This window comes from Pseudophryne corroboree, chromosome 3 (assembly GCF_028390025.1).
Source record: "Pseudophryne corroboree isolate aPseCor3 chromosome 3, aPseCor3.hap2, whole genome shotgun sequence".
Classification (NCBI taxonomy): Eukaryota; Metazoa; Chordata; class Amphibia; order Anura; family Myobatrachidae; genus Pseudophryne; species Pseudophryne corroboree.
Window position 1 is genome coordinate 258,135,689 of NC_086446.1, and position 14,555 is coordinate 258,150,243.

The 14,555-nt window shown below is 48.9% G+C and overlaps 1 protein-coding gene across 1 annotated transcript in view; it reads right to left on the reverse strand.

Annotated features, from left to right (window-relative positions):
• Nucleotides 1-514: 514 nt before the first annotated feature.
• The window catches only part of CSTF1 (cleavage stimulation factor subunit 1), a 67,486-nt gene continuing 53,445 nt past the window's right edge, over nt 515-14,555 (reverse strand). The window contains exon 6 of the mRNA XM_063959025.1: nt 515-1,321. Coding sequence (XP_063815095.1) covers nt 1,062-1,321 — 260 coding nt within the window. The 3' untranslated portion in view covers nt 515-1,061. The remainder of the gene's footprint in view (nt 1,322-14,555) is intronic.

Here is a 14,555-nt window from a genome sequence, read left to right on the forward strand (position 1 = left end):
AGTTGCTGTTCAATATCGAAGTTATACATGGGGATTCTTAGTTAGTATGATATAGACATAGAAAACATACACTTAAATCCTAAATGTTTTTTAATTCATAATTCAAATTGACGAAAGACAAATGTACTGCTTAAAAATATAACAAAATTAGATTTACCAAGAATGGCATTTGGAGCATAAACAAATTAAACTACAATTTTCCTAAATTTACATTCCACAGCTAATGAGATAAACTGCAAATCTTGAACACTTTTCTGCTTCCATACTACCATATGGGCAAAATACACCACTTCCAAGTGCTGTACTGAACACATCCGATTATCTTACACAGCACTCTATCCCTATTACTAGAGCAGACCTGACAGGCAGCCAGTACTCATTACTTGTAGCCATCCCAACTACTTTTCACTCTCTAAAGCTACACACAAAAAAAAAAAAGCAGCACTACATTACGTATAACAAGTACATAAAATGATCTTTTGCACTTGGATTAAAAATAAAATTGGAAATTCACTTTAAAAAAGAAATAGTCCTTTATTTGGAAATTATTAAAAAAGGCTTTTAGGATACAAAATAAATGAATGGTCATTACATTTTTGCATCAGTGCACATCTCCAACTGAGTGTGGTATTAAATAATGAAAACTTATAAGCTGATAGATGGTGTGAATTAGATTTTCTAAAATGCAGAAATGGGGAGCTATAGGACTGTGTGACGGTAAGCAGTAGACAGGTTGGATTCTGTTTTATTGTTTGGTTATAGTGAAAGAAGAAAATAAAGATCTTCCCCAGCACTATACAGATCTCTTTCAGAGGCTGGGATAATACCAGTGTGTGCTGGAGATGTCACTATTCTGTATGCGCCTACTGTATAACCATCCCCGAGACTGGCTAACTAGATCCTCACCCACTCGATGTACATCTCCTAATAATAGGTAACAAAAGTGGCAGTTTAATCATTTGTTCCTCATTTGTGGCTTTCGTGTTTGGCCACATTAATAGGTCTAGCATTAGAGGCTAGAGTCCACGATTTGATGAAGTTGGAGTCTGAGCAGCCAGAAATCAGTCTGTAGTTGATCTGCGATACCAGAACCGGGCCCTGAAATCATCACTGCAGGTCATGAAACCAGGGTTGGTGGGAGAGTGGACAATACAACGAACAATATTATTGTGTCCCAGGGAGAGGAGGTTTCGGCGTTCTGCTGTTCGGGAATCCCAGCAGCACAGGCTAATTGTCCTTTCATCAGGGAGCAAAACATAGTCTTCTGTGTGGTTGAATACAGCCTGTGTCCTGTGCACCTGCCTTCCACTTAGTCCAGCACCTACACAGAGAAAAACATAAATTACAGTGGCTCTGCCCAGGGCATACACATAAGAAAAAGATATGAGTAAAGCATGGGTCTTCAACCTATGGCCCTCCAGCTGCTGTGGAACTACACATCCCAACATGCCCTGCCTCAGTTTTGACATGCCTTAATCGCAAAACTGTGGCAGGGCATGCAGGTATGTGTCGTTCCACTGCAGTGGGGGGCGGCAAGTGGAAGACCCATGGAATAAAGGGTACTTTGTCCGGAACACTGAATGTAATGGCAAGAGTGACAACCTTTAAATTACGATATACTACGTATTAATTCTAGAACCTAGTGTTTCCCAACCTTGTCCCTTAAGACTAACAGTCCAGGTTTTAGTGATATCTATGCTTGAACATAGATGGTTAAATCAAATAACTGAGATACTTAGTAAGTCACCTGTGCTCAAGTATGGCTATTCTTAAAACCTTGAGGCCTGTGGTTCAAAACCCCTATTTCCAATGCCACCTCTACCCCCCAGTTACATTTATCCTATAGTCTGTACCCCCTCCCCGTTACAGTTTTAAAATAACCAGTGCCCCCACTATCCGTTACATTTATCCTAAAGTTAGTGCTCCCACAGGCAGTTATAGGTAAAAACATGCCCAAAGGAGAAGGACATATATGAGAAAAGGAACATGATAATAGAAAAGGTGGTGAGATTTACACACCACTAACAGACGACCAGCAACAGCTGAACAGGTAACTATAGAACAAGAACCTGCATAAAAGTCCACGCACTGGGGCGGGCGCCCAATACCCCTTATGGACTATGAGAAAAGGATTCACCGGTAGGTATTAAAATCCTATTTTCTCTAGCATCCATAAGGGATATTGGGGAAACTAGTACAATGGGGACGTCCCAAAGCTTCCAGAACGGGAGGGAACGTTCGGAGACTGCTGCAGCACCGCCTGCCCAAACTGGGTATCCTCTTTGGCCAGGATATCAAATTTGTAGAACTTCACAAAAGTGTTCTTCCCCGACCAGGTAGCAGCTCAGCAGAGTTGCAAGGCCGAGATTACACGGGCAGCCGCCCAGGAAGAGCCCACTGATCTAGTAGAGTGGGCCTTTAGAGACTTAGGAACAGGTAAGGCTGCTGACACATAGGCCTGTTTGATAGTAAGCCTAATCCAATGAGCAATGGACTGCTTGGAAGCAGGGCAACCCTTCTTCTGCGCATCATAGAGATCATAGAGCACGAACAAGGAATCCGTCTTTCTGACCAGAGTTGTACGCTTGACATAAACCTTCAAGGCACGCACAGCATCCAAAGGAGCGGAAGCGTCATAACTGGATGGAACCACAATAGGTTGATTCAGATGAAACGCGGAGACAACCTTTGGCAGGAACTACAGTCTAGTCCGGAGCTCCGCTCTGTCCTCGTAAAAGACCAAGTACGGACTTTTACAGGACAAGGCTTCCAATTCTGAAACACGACGATCAGAAGCCAAGGCCAGTAACATCACCATCTTCCACGTGAGGTACTTGTCTTCTACCGTCATCAGAGGTTCAAACCAGGAGGACTGTAGAAATTTCAACACTACATCCAAATCCCAGGGTGCCGCAGGCGGCACAAAGGGAGGCTGTATGTGGAGTACCCCTTGCAAGAAGGTCTGAACTTTTGGCAACACTGCCAATTTCTTCTGAAAGAAAATGGAGAGAGCTGAAATGTGGACCTTAATGGAACCCAGACGTAAGCCCTTATCCACACCAGCCTGCAGGAAACGTCCCAAGTGAAACTCTGCAGGCGGATAAGTGCGTTCCTCGCACCAAGAGACATATCTCCTCCAGATATGATGATAGTGTTTTGACGTCACAGGTTTCCTGGCCTGAACCATGGTTGCAACAGCCTTCTTGGAAAGGCCCTTGTGAGCTAGGATGTTCCATTCAACCTCCATGCCGTCTAACGAAGTCGCCGCAAGTCCGAGTAGACGAACAGTCCTTGTTGAAGAAGATCTCTTCTGAGTGGTAGAGGCCAAGGGTCTTGGAAGGACATGTCCAGAAGATCCGCGTACCACGCCCTCCGAGGCAATTAGAATTGCCTGGCACCTTGATTCCTGATTTGCTTTAGCACTCTTGGGAGCAATGGGATCGGAGAAAACAGGTAGACCAGCCGGTACGGCCAAGGCGGCACAAGTGCGCCCACTGCCCTCACCTGAGGGTCCCTGGTCCGCGAGCAATACCAGAGGAGTTTCTTGTTGAGAAGAGAAGACATCATGTCTATTTGTGGGCAACCCCACCGGTCAATGATCTGCTGGAACACCAGTTGGTGGAACCCCCACTCCCCCGGGGGGAGATCGTGACGACTCAGGAAGTCCGCCTCCCAGTTGTCTACACCCGGAATGAAGATTGCCGACATGGCTCTTGCATTTCTTTCCGCCCAGAGGCGTATCTTAGAGCCTGCATGCGAGAGGTGTCAGCTTTTTGTCCCGCCTTGTCGATTGATACATGCCACAGCGTTGTCTGACTGTAACTGGCAGAGGAGAGGCCTGAAGTAGAGCATTGTAGATTGCTCGAAGTTCCAGAATGTTGATTGGAAGGAGGCTTTCATGTGCTGACCACCTGCCCTAGAACTGCGCCCCTTGGGTGACAGCTCCCCATCATCTCATACTCGCATCCGTCGTGAGGAGGGTCCAATATTGAATGCCGAAACTCCTGCATTCCAGGAGATTGGAGGACTCTAGCCACCACGGGAGGGAAATCCTGGCCTGAGGTGACAGCCGAATCATCCGGTGCATCTGGAGATGCGATCCGGACCACTTGCTCAGGAAATCCAACTGAAACGTTCTGGCATGGAACCTCCCATACTAAATTGCCTCGTATGAGGCAACCATCTTTCCCAACAATATTATGCAGAGATGTACGGACACTCGAGTAGGTCGGAGCACCATACGGACCATCTCGTGAAGTGTTTTTGCCTTGTCCACTGGTAGAAACACCTTCTGGGCCACAGTATCCAGCAATATCTCCAGGAACAGGAGCCTCTGAGTTGGCTCCAGGTGGGACTTCTGTAAGTTGAGGATCCACCCATGGTCGGACAGTAGACGGATGGTGCGGTCGATTTTGGAGCAACAAAAGCTCCCTGGATCTTGCCTTTATCAGAAGATCGTCCAGATAAGGGACCACATTGATCCCCTGGACCCGAAGTTGAAGCATAATCTCCGCCATAACCTTCGTGAATACCCTCGGGGCTGTTGACAGGCCGAAGCAGTGCCTGGAATTGGAAGTGATCGTCCAGCAGGGCAAACCGCAGGTACGCCTGATGAGGAGGCCAAATTGGAATATGGAGATAGGCGTCCTTGATATCCAAAGAGACCATAAATTCCTGTTCTTCCAGGCCCACAATCACTGCTCGCAGGGATTCTATTTTGAACTTGAACACCCTCAAATTAGGATTCAATGATTTCAGATTCAGAATGGGTCTGACCGAACCGTCCGGCTTAGGCACCACAAACAGGTTTGCGTAAAACCCCTTGCCGCGTTGCGGTAGTGGTACTGGAACAATGACGTGGGACTGGACCAACTTTCGGATAGCCTGTTGTAGCCTTGAGAAATGAGCTCCCTGACCCAGGCATCCTGGCAGGAGGTCTCCCAGACGCGGCTGGGCTCCCACCTCGAGATCCCCTCGGGGTGGGTGGGCACCGTCATGATGAGGCCTTAGTGCAGGCATTCCCAACCACGGTCCTCAAGGCACACCAACAGTGCAGGTTTTAGTGATATCCAGGCTGCAGCACAGATGGTTAAATCAAAATAACTGAGCTACTAATTAAGTCACCTGTGCTGAAGCCTAGATATCACAAAAACCTGCACTGTTAGTGTGCCTTGAGGAACGTGGTTGGGAATGCCTGCCTTAGTGGAAGCAGAACTGGTGGACTGTTCCTGAGAATTGGTACTTGCAGGTCTTCTGGACTTGCCTCCAATGCGGCTAGAGGCACCAGAGGTACCTCTGGCCTTCGATTGAAATGTGCGAGACCAAAAGGACTGGACAGACGGCCCCGGATAGGAGCATCTCGCCGGCGGGGCCCCAGAGGGAAGAAACATGGATTTCCCAGCAGTAACTTTAGAAATCCATGCATCCAGTTCAACCCCAAAAAGCCATTCCCCAGAAAAGGGGAGGGATTCTACATTACGTTTGGATTCTGCGCCCGCAATCCACTGACGCAACAAGGCCCTGCGTGCTGACACCACCATGGCAGATGTCCGAGCATTAATGTTCCCCATCTCCCTGAGGGAATCACAGAGGACACGGGTAGTGTCCTGAATGTGCTTCAGGAGGGTTACCATAGTAACTAAGGGCATATCCCCGAGAGACCCCCCTGAATTTGCGTGGCCCAAGAATGAATAGCATGGGTCATCCAGCAACCCGAAATGGCCGGTCTTTGTGAAAGGCCGGCTGCAGTATATATAGATTTTAGAGTATTCTCAACTATGAAGGATCCTGGGGATCGAAAGATAAAGGAGCCCGGGGCAGGCAGCACCGCCTTCTTAGACAGGCGAGAGACTGAGACATCCACCCCAGGGGGTTCCTCCCAAAACTTTCTACATTCAGGAGCAAATGGGACAGTGCGCAAAATTTTTTTGGACACTTGGAATTTTTTGTCTGGATTTTTCCAGGCCTATTTGAATAAGTCATCTAACTCTGCAGAATCAGGGAAAGTGACATTGGGCTTGTTTTGTACAAAAAAAAAAGTCTGCTGTGATGCAGCGTCCTTTAGAGGGAGCTTTAACACATCCCTTATAGCCAAAATGAGGGGTTCAATACCCTGAGTAGAATCGGGATCCCCACTAATGGGATCCAGGTCACCCCAATCATCCTGAATATCATCATCCGAATCTGATAGCAGAGCAGGTAAACCATGCTTCTGTGGACCTGCATGAGAGAGGAGGGGGGGCTGTGCATCTGCCCTAGCAGCTAAATCTGCAACAGCCTGTTGTAGTAGCTGAGTCTTCTGCACATTAGCAGTGAGCTGGGAAGACATATCTGACATGATAGTCTTCAGAGACCCTAACCAGTGGGGCTCTGGACCCTCTTCCCCAGCACCTTCTCTGATTTGTGAAGATTGACTGCATTGATCACAGGAAACAGAATCATTAGATAATGGAGAGAATCTGGTGTGACATACACTGCATAGCTTATGTTTACACCCATATTTCACAGTAAGCACAGTTACATGCAAGCACATACAACAGACAGTTATAATGCAAGCCTGCCCTACTGTATGTGAGAGAGGACACCAGCACACCCTGAACTGCACAGCCCCAGTGAGGCTGTCAGCTTTCTAAACACAGAAAACACTATCAATTTAAGTCCTACAGAGGATCAGGATAGTGTACACAAGCATCTCTCCCCCTTTGCTACACCCTGTACCAGTTTTCCAGCATGTTTTGTGAGGCAGGAAGTGTATGTGCTGTAGATGGCTGCTGTAAGCAGAGGAAGGTGCCAAAACGCCTCAGGTCCCGCTCTGAGTTAGCCCCGCCCCCTCTAATGGCACCGGAGCTATAATGAATATTTATACTGGCAAAGTCTCCTTCATAGCTTAAAACATCACAACAAGTGCTAGACAAGCCTTTTGTGCCAGTTCTACACCGGGGATCTTAGCGGGACCCCCCCCCAGGAGGGTCCCGTACACCGCGCCCGTGGTCAGCCGCACTTTGAACCCCGGTTTGTAGTCCCGATGTCACCTTCAGGCAGCGTCAGGGGTGTGCGGCGTGCTGCGGCTGTGACAGCCAAGGTGCAGTGCCCCGCTGAAAAACAACCCCTCAGGACGGTGGTCCTACCCCCTTCCCCCCTAACTCCCACGGCGCAGTTATGTTGTTGCCCAGACAGCCTACCGAAAATAATAAAAGTTTAAAATGAATTTGAAGAAAACACTCTGGAGCTCAGAGATATGCATCCTCTCCTGAGGGCACTTTTTTTCTAAACTGCCTGTGGGAGGGGGCATAGAGGGGAGGAGCCAGCACACCCAGTTGAAGAAATTTTAAGTGCACTGGCTCCTTTGGACCCAGTCTATAACCCATTGTACTAGTTTCCCCAATATCCCTTATGGATGCTAGAGAAATATAAGTATACCTTTCACATAACCACATAAAGCCACCTCAACCAAGTAGTATGCTAGTAATAATAAGAATTTACTTACCGATAATTCTATTTCTCGTAGTCCGTAGTGGATGCTGGGAACTCCGTAAGGACCATGGGGAATAGCGGCTCCGCAGGAGACTGGGCACAAAAGTAAAGCTTTAGGACTACCTGGTGTGCACTGGCTCCTCCCCCTATGACCCTCCTCCAAGCCTCAGTTAGGATACTGTGCCCGGACGAGCGTACACAATAAGGAAGGATTTTGAATCCCAGGTAAGACTCATACCAGCCACACCAATCACACCGTATAACTTGTGATCTAAACCCAGTTAACAGTATGATAACAGAGGAGCCTCTAGAAAAGATGGCTCACTGCAACAATAACCCGATTTAGTTAACAATAACTATGTACAAGTATTGCAGACAATCCGCACTTGGGATGGGCGCCCAGCATCCACTACGGACTACGAGAAATAGAATTATCGGTAAGTAAATTCTTATTTTCTCTGACGTCCTAGTGGATGCTGGGAACTCCATAAGGACCATGGGGATTATACCAAAGCTCCCAAACGGGCGGGAGAGTGCGGATGACTCTGCAGCACCGAATGAGAGAACTCCAGGTCCTCCTCAGCCAGGGTATCAAATTTGTAGAATTTAGCAAACGTGTTTGCCCCTGACCAAGTAGCTGCTCGGCAAAGTTGTAAAGCCGAGACCCCTCGGGCAGCCGCCCAAGATGAGCCCACTTTCCGTGTGGAATGGGCTTTTACAGATTTTGGCTGTGGCAGGCCTTCCACAGAATGTGCAAGCTGAATTGTACTACAAATCCAACGAGCAATAGTCTGCTTAGAAGCAGGAGCACCCAGCTTGTTGGGTGCATACAGGATAAACAGCGAGTCAGATTTTCTGACTCCAGCCGTCCTGGAAACATATATTTTCAGGGCCCTGACAACGTCTAGCAACTTGGAGTCCTCCAAGTCCCTAGTAGCCGCAGGCACCACAATAGGTTGGTTCAGGTGAAACGCTGAAACCACCTTAGGGAGAAACAGAGGACGAGTCCTCAATTCCGCCCTGTCCGTATGGAAAATCAGATAAGGGCTTTTACAGAATAAAGCCGCCAATTCTGACATGCGCCTGGCCCAGGCCAGGGCCAACATCTTTAAGTGGTTCAAACCAATGTGACTTTTGGAACCCAAAAACTACATTGAGATCCCAAGGTGCCACTGGAGGCACAAAAGGAGGCTGTATATGCAGTACCCCTTTTACAAACGTCTGCACTTCAGGGACTGAAGCTAGTTCTTTCTGGAAGAAAATTGACAGGGCCGAAATTTTAACCTTAATGGACCCCAATTTCAGGCCCATAGACACTCCTGTTTGCAGGAAATGTAGGAATCGACCCAGTTGAAATTCCTCCGTCGGGCCTTACTGGCCTCGCACCACGCAACATATTTTCGCCAAATGCGGTGATAATGTTTTGCGGTTACATCCTTCCTGGCTTTGATCAGGATAGGGATGACTTCATCCGGAATGCCTTTTTCCTTCAGGATCCGGCGTTCAACCGCCATGCCGTCAAACGCAGCCGCGGTAAGTCTTGGAACAGACAGGGTCCTTGCTGGAGCAGGTCCCTTCTTAGAGGTAGAGGCCACGGATCCTCCGTGAGCCTCTCTTGAAGTTCCGGGTACCAAGTCCTTCTTGGCCAATCCGGAGCCACGAATATAGTGCTTACTCCTCTCCATCTTATAATTCTCAGTACCTTGGGTATGAGAGGCAGAGGAGGGAACACATACACTGACTGGTACACCCACGGTGTTACCAGAGCGTCTACAGCTATTGCCTGAGGGTCCCTTGACCTGGCGCAATACCTGTCGAGTTTTTTGTTGAGGCGGGACGCCATCATGTCCACCTTTGGTTTTTCCCAACGGTTTATAATCATGTGGAAGACTTCTTGGTGAAGTTCCCATTCTCCCGGGTGGAGGTCGTGTCTGCTGAGGAAGTCTGCTTCCCAGTTGTCCACTCCCGGAAGGAATCCTTGCAGCTTCTGCCATTGACTGCTTCTTGTGCCACCCTGTCTGTTTACGTGGGTGACTGCCGTGATGTTGTCCGACTGGATCAACCCGGCTGACCTTGAAGCAGAGGTCTTGCTAAGCTTAGAGCATTGTAAATGGCTCTTAGCACCAGGATATTTATGTGAAAGTGATGTCTCCAGGCTTGACCACAAGCCCTGGAAATTTCTTCCCTGTGTGACTGCTCCCCAGCCTCGCAGGCTGGCATCCGTGGTCACCAGGACCCAGTCCTGAATGCCGAATCTGCGGCCCTCTAGAAGATGAGCACTCTGCAACCACCACAGGAGGGACACCCTTGTCCTTGGTGACCGGGTTATCCGCTGATGCATCTGAAGATGCAACCCCGACCATTTGTCCAGCACGTCCCACTGGAAAGTTCTTGCGTGGAATCTGCCGAATGGGCTTGCTTCGTAGGAAGCCACCATTTTTTCCCAGAACCCTTGTGCATTGATGCACTGAGACTTGGCTCGGTTTTAGGAGGTTCCTGACTAGCTCGGATAACTCCCTGGCTTTCTCCTCCGGGAGAAACACCTTTTTCTGGACTGTGTCCAGAATCATCCCTAGGAACAGAAGACGAGTCGTCGGAACCAGCTGCGATTTTGGAATATTGAGAATCCAACCGTGCTGTCGCAACACTACCTGAGATAGTGCTACACCGACCTCCAACTGTTCCCTGGATCTTGCCCTTATCAGGAGATCGTCCAAGTAAGGGATAACTAAAACTCCCTTCCTTCGAAGGAGTATCATCATTTCGGCCATTACCTTGGTAAAGACCCGGGGTGCCGTGGACCATCCAACGGCAGCGTCTGAAACTGATAGTGACAGTTCTGTACCACAAACCTGAGGTACCCTTGGTGAGAAGGGTAAATTGGGACATGAAGGTAAGCATCCTTGATGTCCAGAGACACCATGTAGTCCCCTTCTCTTGAATTTGAACCTCTGTATGTAAGTGTTCAAAGATTTTAGATTTAAAATCGGTCTCACCGAGCCGTCCGGCTTCGGTACCACAACAGTGTGGAATAATACCCCTTTCCCTGTTGCAGGAGGGGTACCTTGATTATCACCTGCTGGGAATACAGCTTGTGAATGGCTTCCAAAACTGCCTCCCTGTCTGCTTGTAAAGCCCCAGCGTCATGCTGAGGGCTTTGCAGAGGCGGGAGAGGGCTTCTGTTCCTGGGAACTGGCTGATTTCTGCAGCCTTTTTCCTCTCCCTCTGTCACAGGGCAGAAATGAGGAACCTTTTGCCCACTTGCCCTTATGGGAACGAAAGGACTGCGCCTGATAATACGGCGTCTTCTTATGTTGAGAGGCGACCTGGGGTAAAAACGTGGATTTCCCAGCTGTTGCCGTGGCCACCAGGTCTGAAAGACCGACCCCAAATAACTCCTCCCCTTTATAAGGCAATACTTCCATATGCCATTTGGAATCCGCATCACCTGACCACTGTCGTGTCCATAACCCTCTTCTGGCAGAAATGGACAGCGCACTTACTCTTGATGCCAGTCGGCAAATATCCCGCTGTGCATCACACATATATAGAAATGCATCTTTTAAATGCTCTATAGGCAATAATATACTGTCCCTATCTAGGGCATCAATATTTTCAGTCAGGGAATCCGACCACGCCAACCCAGCACTGCACATCCAGGCTGAGGCGATTGCTGGTCGCAGTATAACACCAGTATGTTGTGTAAATACATTTTAGGATACCCTCCTGCTTTCTATCAGCAGGATCCTTAAGGGCGGCCATCTCAGGAGAGGGTAGAGCCCCTGTTTTAACAAGCGTGTGAGCGCTTTATCCACCCTAGGGGGTGTTTCCCAACGCACCCTAACCTCTGGCGGGAAAGGATATAATGCCAATAACTGTTTAGAAATTATCAGTTTTTTTATCGGGGGAAACCCACGCTTCATCACACACCTCATTTTATTTCTCAGATTCAGGAAAACTACAGGTAGTTTTTCCTCACCGAACATAATACCCCTATTGGTGGTACTCGTATTATCAGAAATGTGTAAAACATTTATCATTGCCTCAATCATGTAACGTGTGGCCCTACTGGAAGTCATATTTGTCTCTTCACCGTCGACACTGGAGTCAGTATCCGTGTCGGCGTCTGTATTTGCCATCTGAGGTAACGGGCGCTTTAGAGCCCCTGACGGCCTATGAGACGTCTGGACAGGCACAAGCTGAGTAGCCGGCTGTCTCATGTCAATCACTGTCTTTTGTAAAGAGCTGACACTGTCATGTAATTCCTTCCAACAGTTCATCCACTCAGGTGTCGACCCCTAGGGGGTGACATCCCTATTACAGGCAATTTGCTCCGCCTCCACATCATTTTCCTCCTCATACCTGTTGACACAAACGTACCGACACACAGCACACACACAGGGAATGCTCTGATAGAGGACAGGACCCCACTAGCCCTTTGGGGAGACAGAGGGAGAGTTTGCCAGCACACACCAGAGCGCTATATATATACAGGGATAACCTTATATAAGTGTTTTTCCCCTTATAGCTGCTGTATTGTTTATACTGCGCCTAATTAGTGCCCCCCTCTCTTTTTTAACCCTTTCTGTAGTGTAGTGACTGCAGGGGAGAGCCAGGGAGCTTCCCTCCAACGGAGCTGTGAGGGAAAATGGCGCCAGTGTGCTGAGGAGATAGGCTCCGCCCCCTTCTCGGCGGCCTTTTCTCCCGTTTTTCAGTGTAATCTGGCACGGGTTAAAATTCATCCATATAGCCCTGGGGGCTATATGTGATGTATTTTCGCCAGCCAAGGTGTTTTTATTGCTGCTTCTGGCTCTGTAAGGGGGCCGGCGGCGCGGCTCTGGGACCGGACTCCATGGCTGGGCCTGTGTTCGATCCCTCTGGAGCTAATGGTGTCCAGTAGCCTAAGAAGCCCAATCCACTCTGCACGCAGGTGAGTTCGCTTTTTCTCCCCTTAGTCCCTCGATGCAGTGAGCCTGTTGCCAGCAGGTCTCACTGAAAATAAAAAACCTTAGTGAAAACTAAACTTTTCACTAAGCAGCTCAGGAGAGCCCCTAGTGTGCACCCTTCTCGTTCGGGCACAAAAATCTAACTGAGGCTTGGAGGAGGGTCATAGGGGGAGGAGCCAGTGCACACCAGGTAGTCCTAAAGCTTTACTTTTGTGCCCAGTCTCCTGCGGAGCCGCTATTCCCCATGGTCCTTACGGAGTTCCCAGCATCCACTAGGACGTCAGAGAAATGGAATTTGGTTTTGGGTTGTTTTTCTTTGGATATTCTAAATTATATTTCTCTAACGTCCTAGAGGATGCTGGGGACTCCGTAAGGACCATGCGGAGAGACGGGCTCCGCAGGAGACATGGGCACTTTAAGAAAGAATTTAGTTCCTGGTGTGCACTGGCTCCTCCCTCTCTGCCCCTCCTCCAGACCTCAGTTTGATTCTGTGCCCAGAGGAGCTGGGTGCTTTTCAGTGAGCTCTCTTGAGTTTGCTGATAGAAAGTTTTTTGTTAGGTTTTTTATTTTCAGGGAGCTCTGCTGGCAACAGACTCCCTGCATCGTGGGACTGAGGGGAGAGAAGCAGCCCTACTCTCTGAAGCAAGGTCCTGCTTCTTAGGCTATTGGACACCATTAGCTCCAGAGGGATCGGTACGCAGGATCTCACCCTCGCCGTCCGTCCCAGAGCCGCGCCGCCGTCCCCCTCGCAGAGCCGGAAGACTGAAGCCGGGTGAGTATGAGAAGCAAGAAGACTTCACAGGCGGCAGAAGACTTCGTGATCTTCACTGGTGGTAACGCACAGCACTGCAGCTGTGCGCCATTGCTCCACACACCTACACATACTCCGGTCACTGTTAGGGTGCAGGGCGCAGGGGGGGGCGCCCTGGGCAGCATTTGGGACCTCATTCTGGCAAATAAACACATATATACAGCTGGGCACTGTATATATGTAGGAGCCCCCGCCAAAGAAATAAAATTTAAGTGGGACAGAAGCCCGCCGCCGAGGGGGCGGGGCTTCTCCCTCAGCACTCACCAGCGCCATTTTTTCTCCACAGCACGCTGAGAGGAAGCTCCCCATGCTCTCCCATGCTGATACACGGTAGAAGAGGGTTGAAAAGAGAGGGGGGGCACATAATTAGGCGCAAAAAAGTATATTAACAGCAGCTACTCGGTTAACATTAAGTTACTGTGTTATTCCTGGGTTATATAGCGCTGGGGTGTGTGCTGGCATACTCTCTCTCACTCTCTCTCTGTCTCTCCAAAGGGCCTCGTGGGGGAATTGTCTTCAGAAAGGACATTCCCTGTGTGTGTGGTGTGTCGGTACGCTTGTGTCGACATGTCTGATGTGGAAGGCTATGTGGGAGAGGAGCGGGAGCAAATGAATGTGGTGTCTCCGCCGACGGCGCCGACACCTGATTGGATAGATATGTGGAAGGTTTTAAATGATAATGTTAATTCTTTGCATAAAAGATTAGACAAGGCTGATGCATTGGGACAGTCAGGGTCTCAACCCGTGCCTGATCCTATGTCGCAGGGACCGTCGGGGTCTCATAAGTGCCCACTATCCCAAATTGTTGACACAGATACCGACATGGATTCTGACTCCAGTGTCGATTACGATGATGCAAAGTTACAGCCAAAGTTGGCTAAATCACTACGATATATGATTATAGCAATTAAGGAGGTTTTGCACATCACAGAGGAAACCCCTGTCCCTGACACAAGGGTTTATATGTATAAGGGAAAGAAACCTGAGGTAACTTTTCCCCCCTCACACGAACTGAATGAGTTATATGAAAAAGCTTGGGAATCTCCAGATAAAAAACTGCAGATTTCCAAACGGATTCTTATGGCGTATCCTTTCCCGCCAACGGACAAGTTACGATGGGAATCCTCCCCTAGGGTGGACAAAGCTTTAACTCGCTTATCCAAAAAGGTAGCCCTGCCGTCCCAGGATACAGCTACCCTCAAGGATGCTGCTGATCGCAAACAGGAGGGTACCCTGAAGTCCATTTATACACATTCAGGTACCTTGCTCAGACCGGCAATCGCGTCGGCCTGGGTCTGTAATGCAGTAGCGGCATGGACTGATAC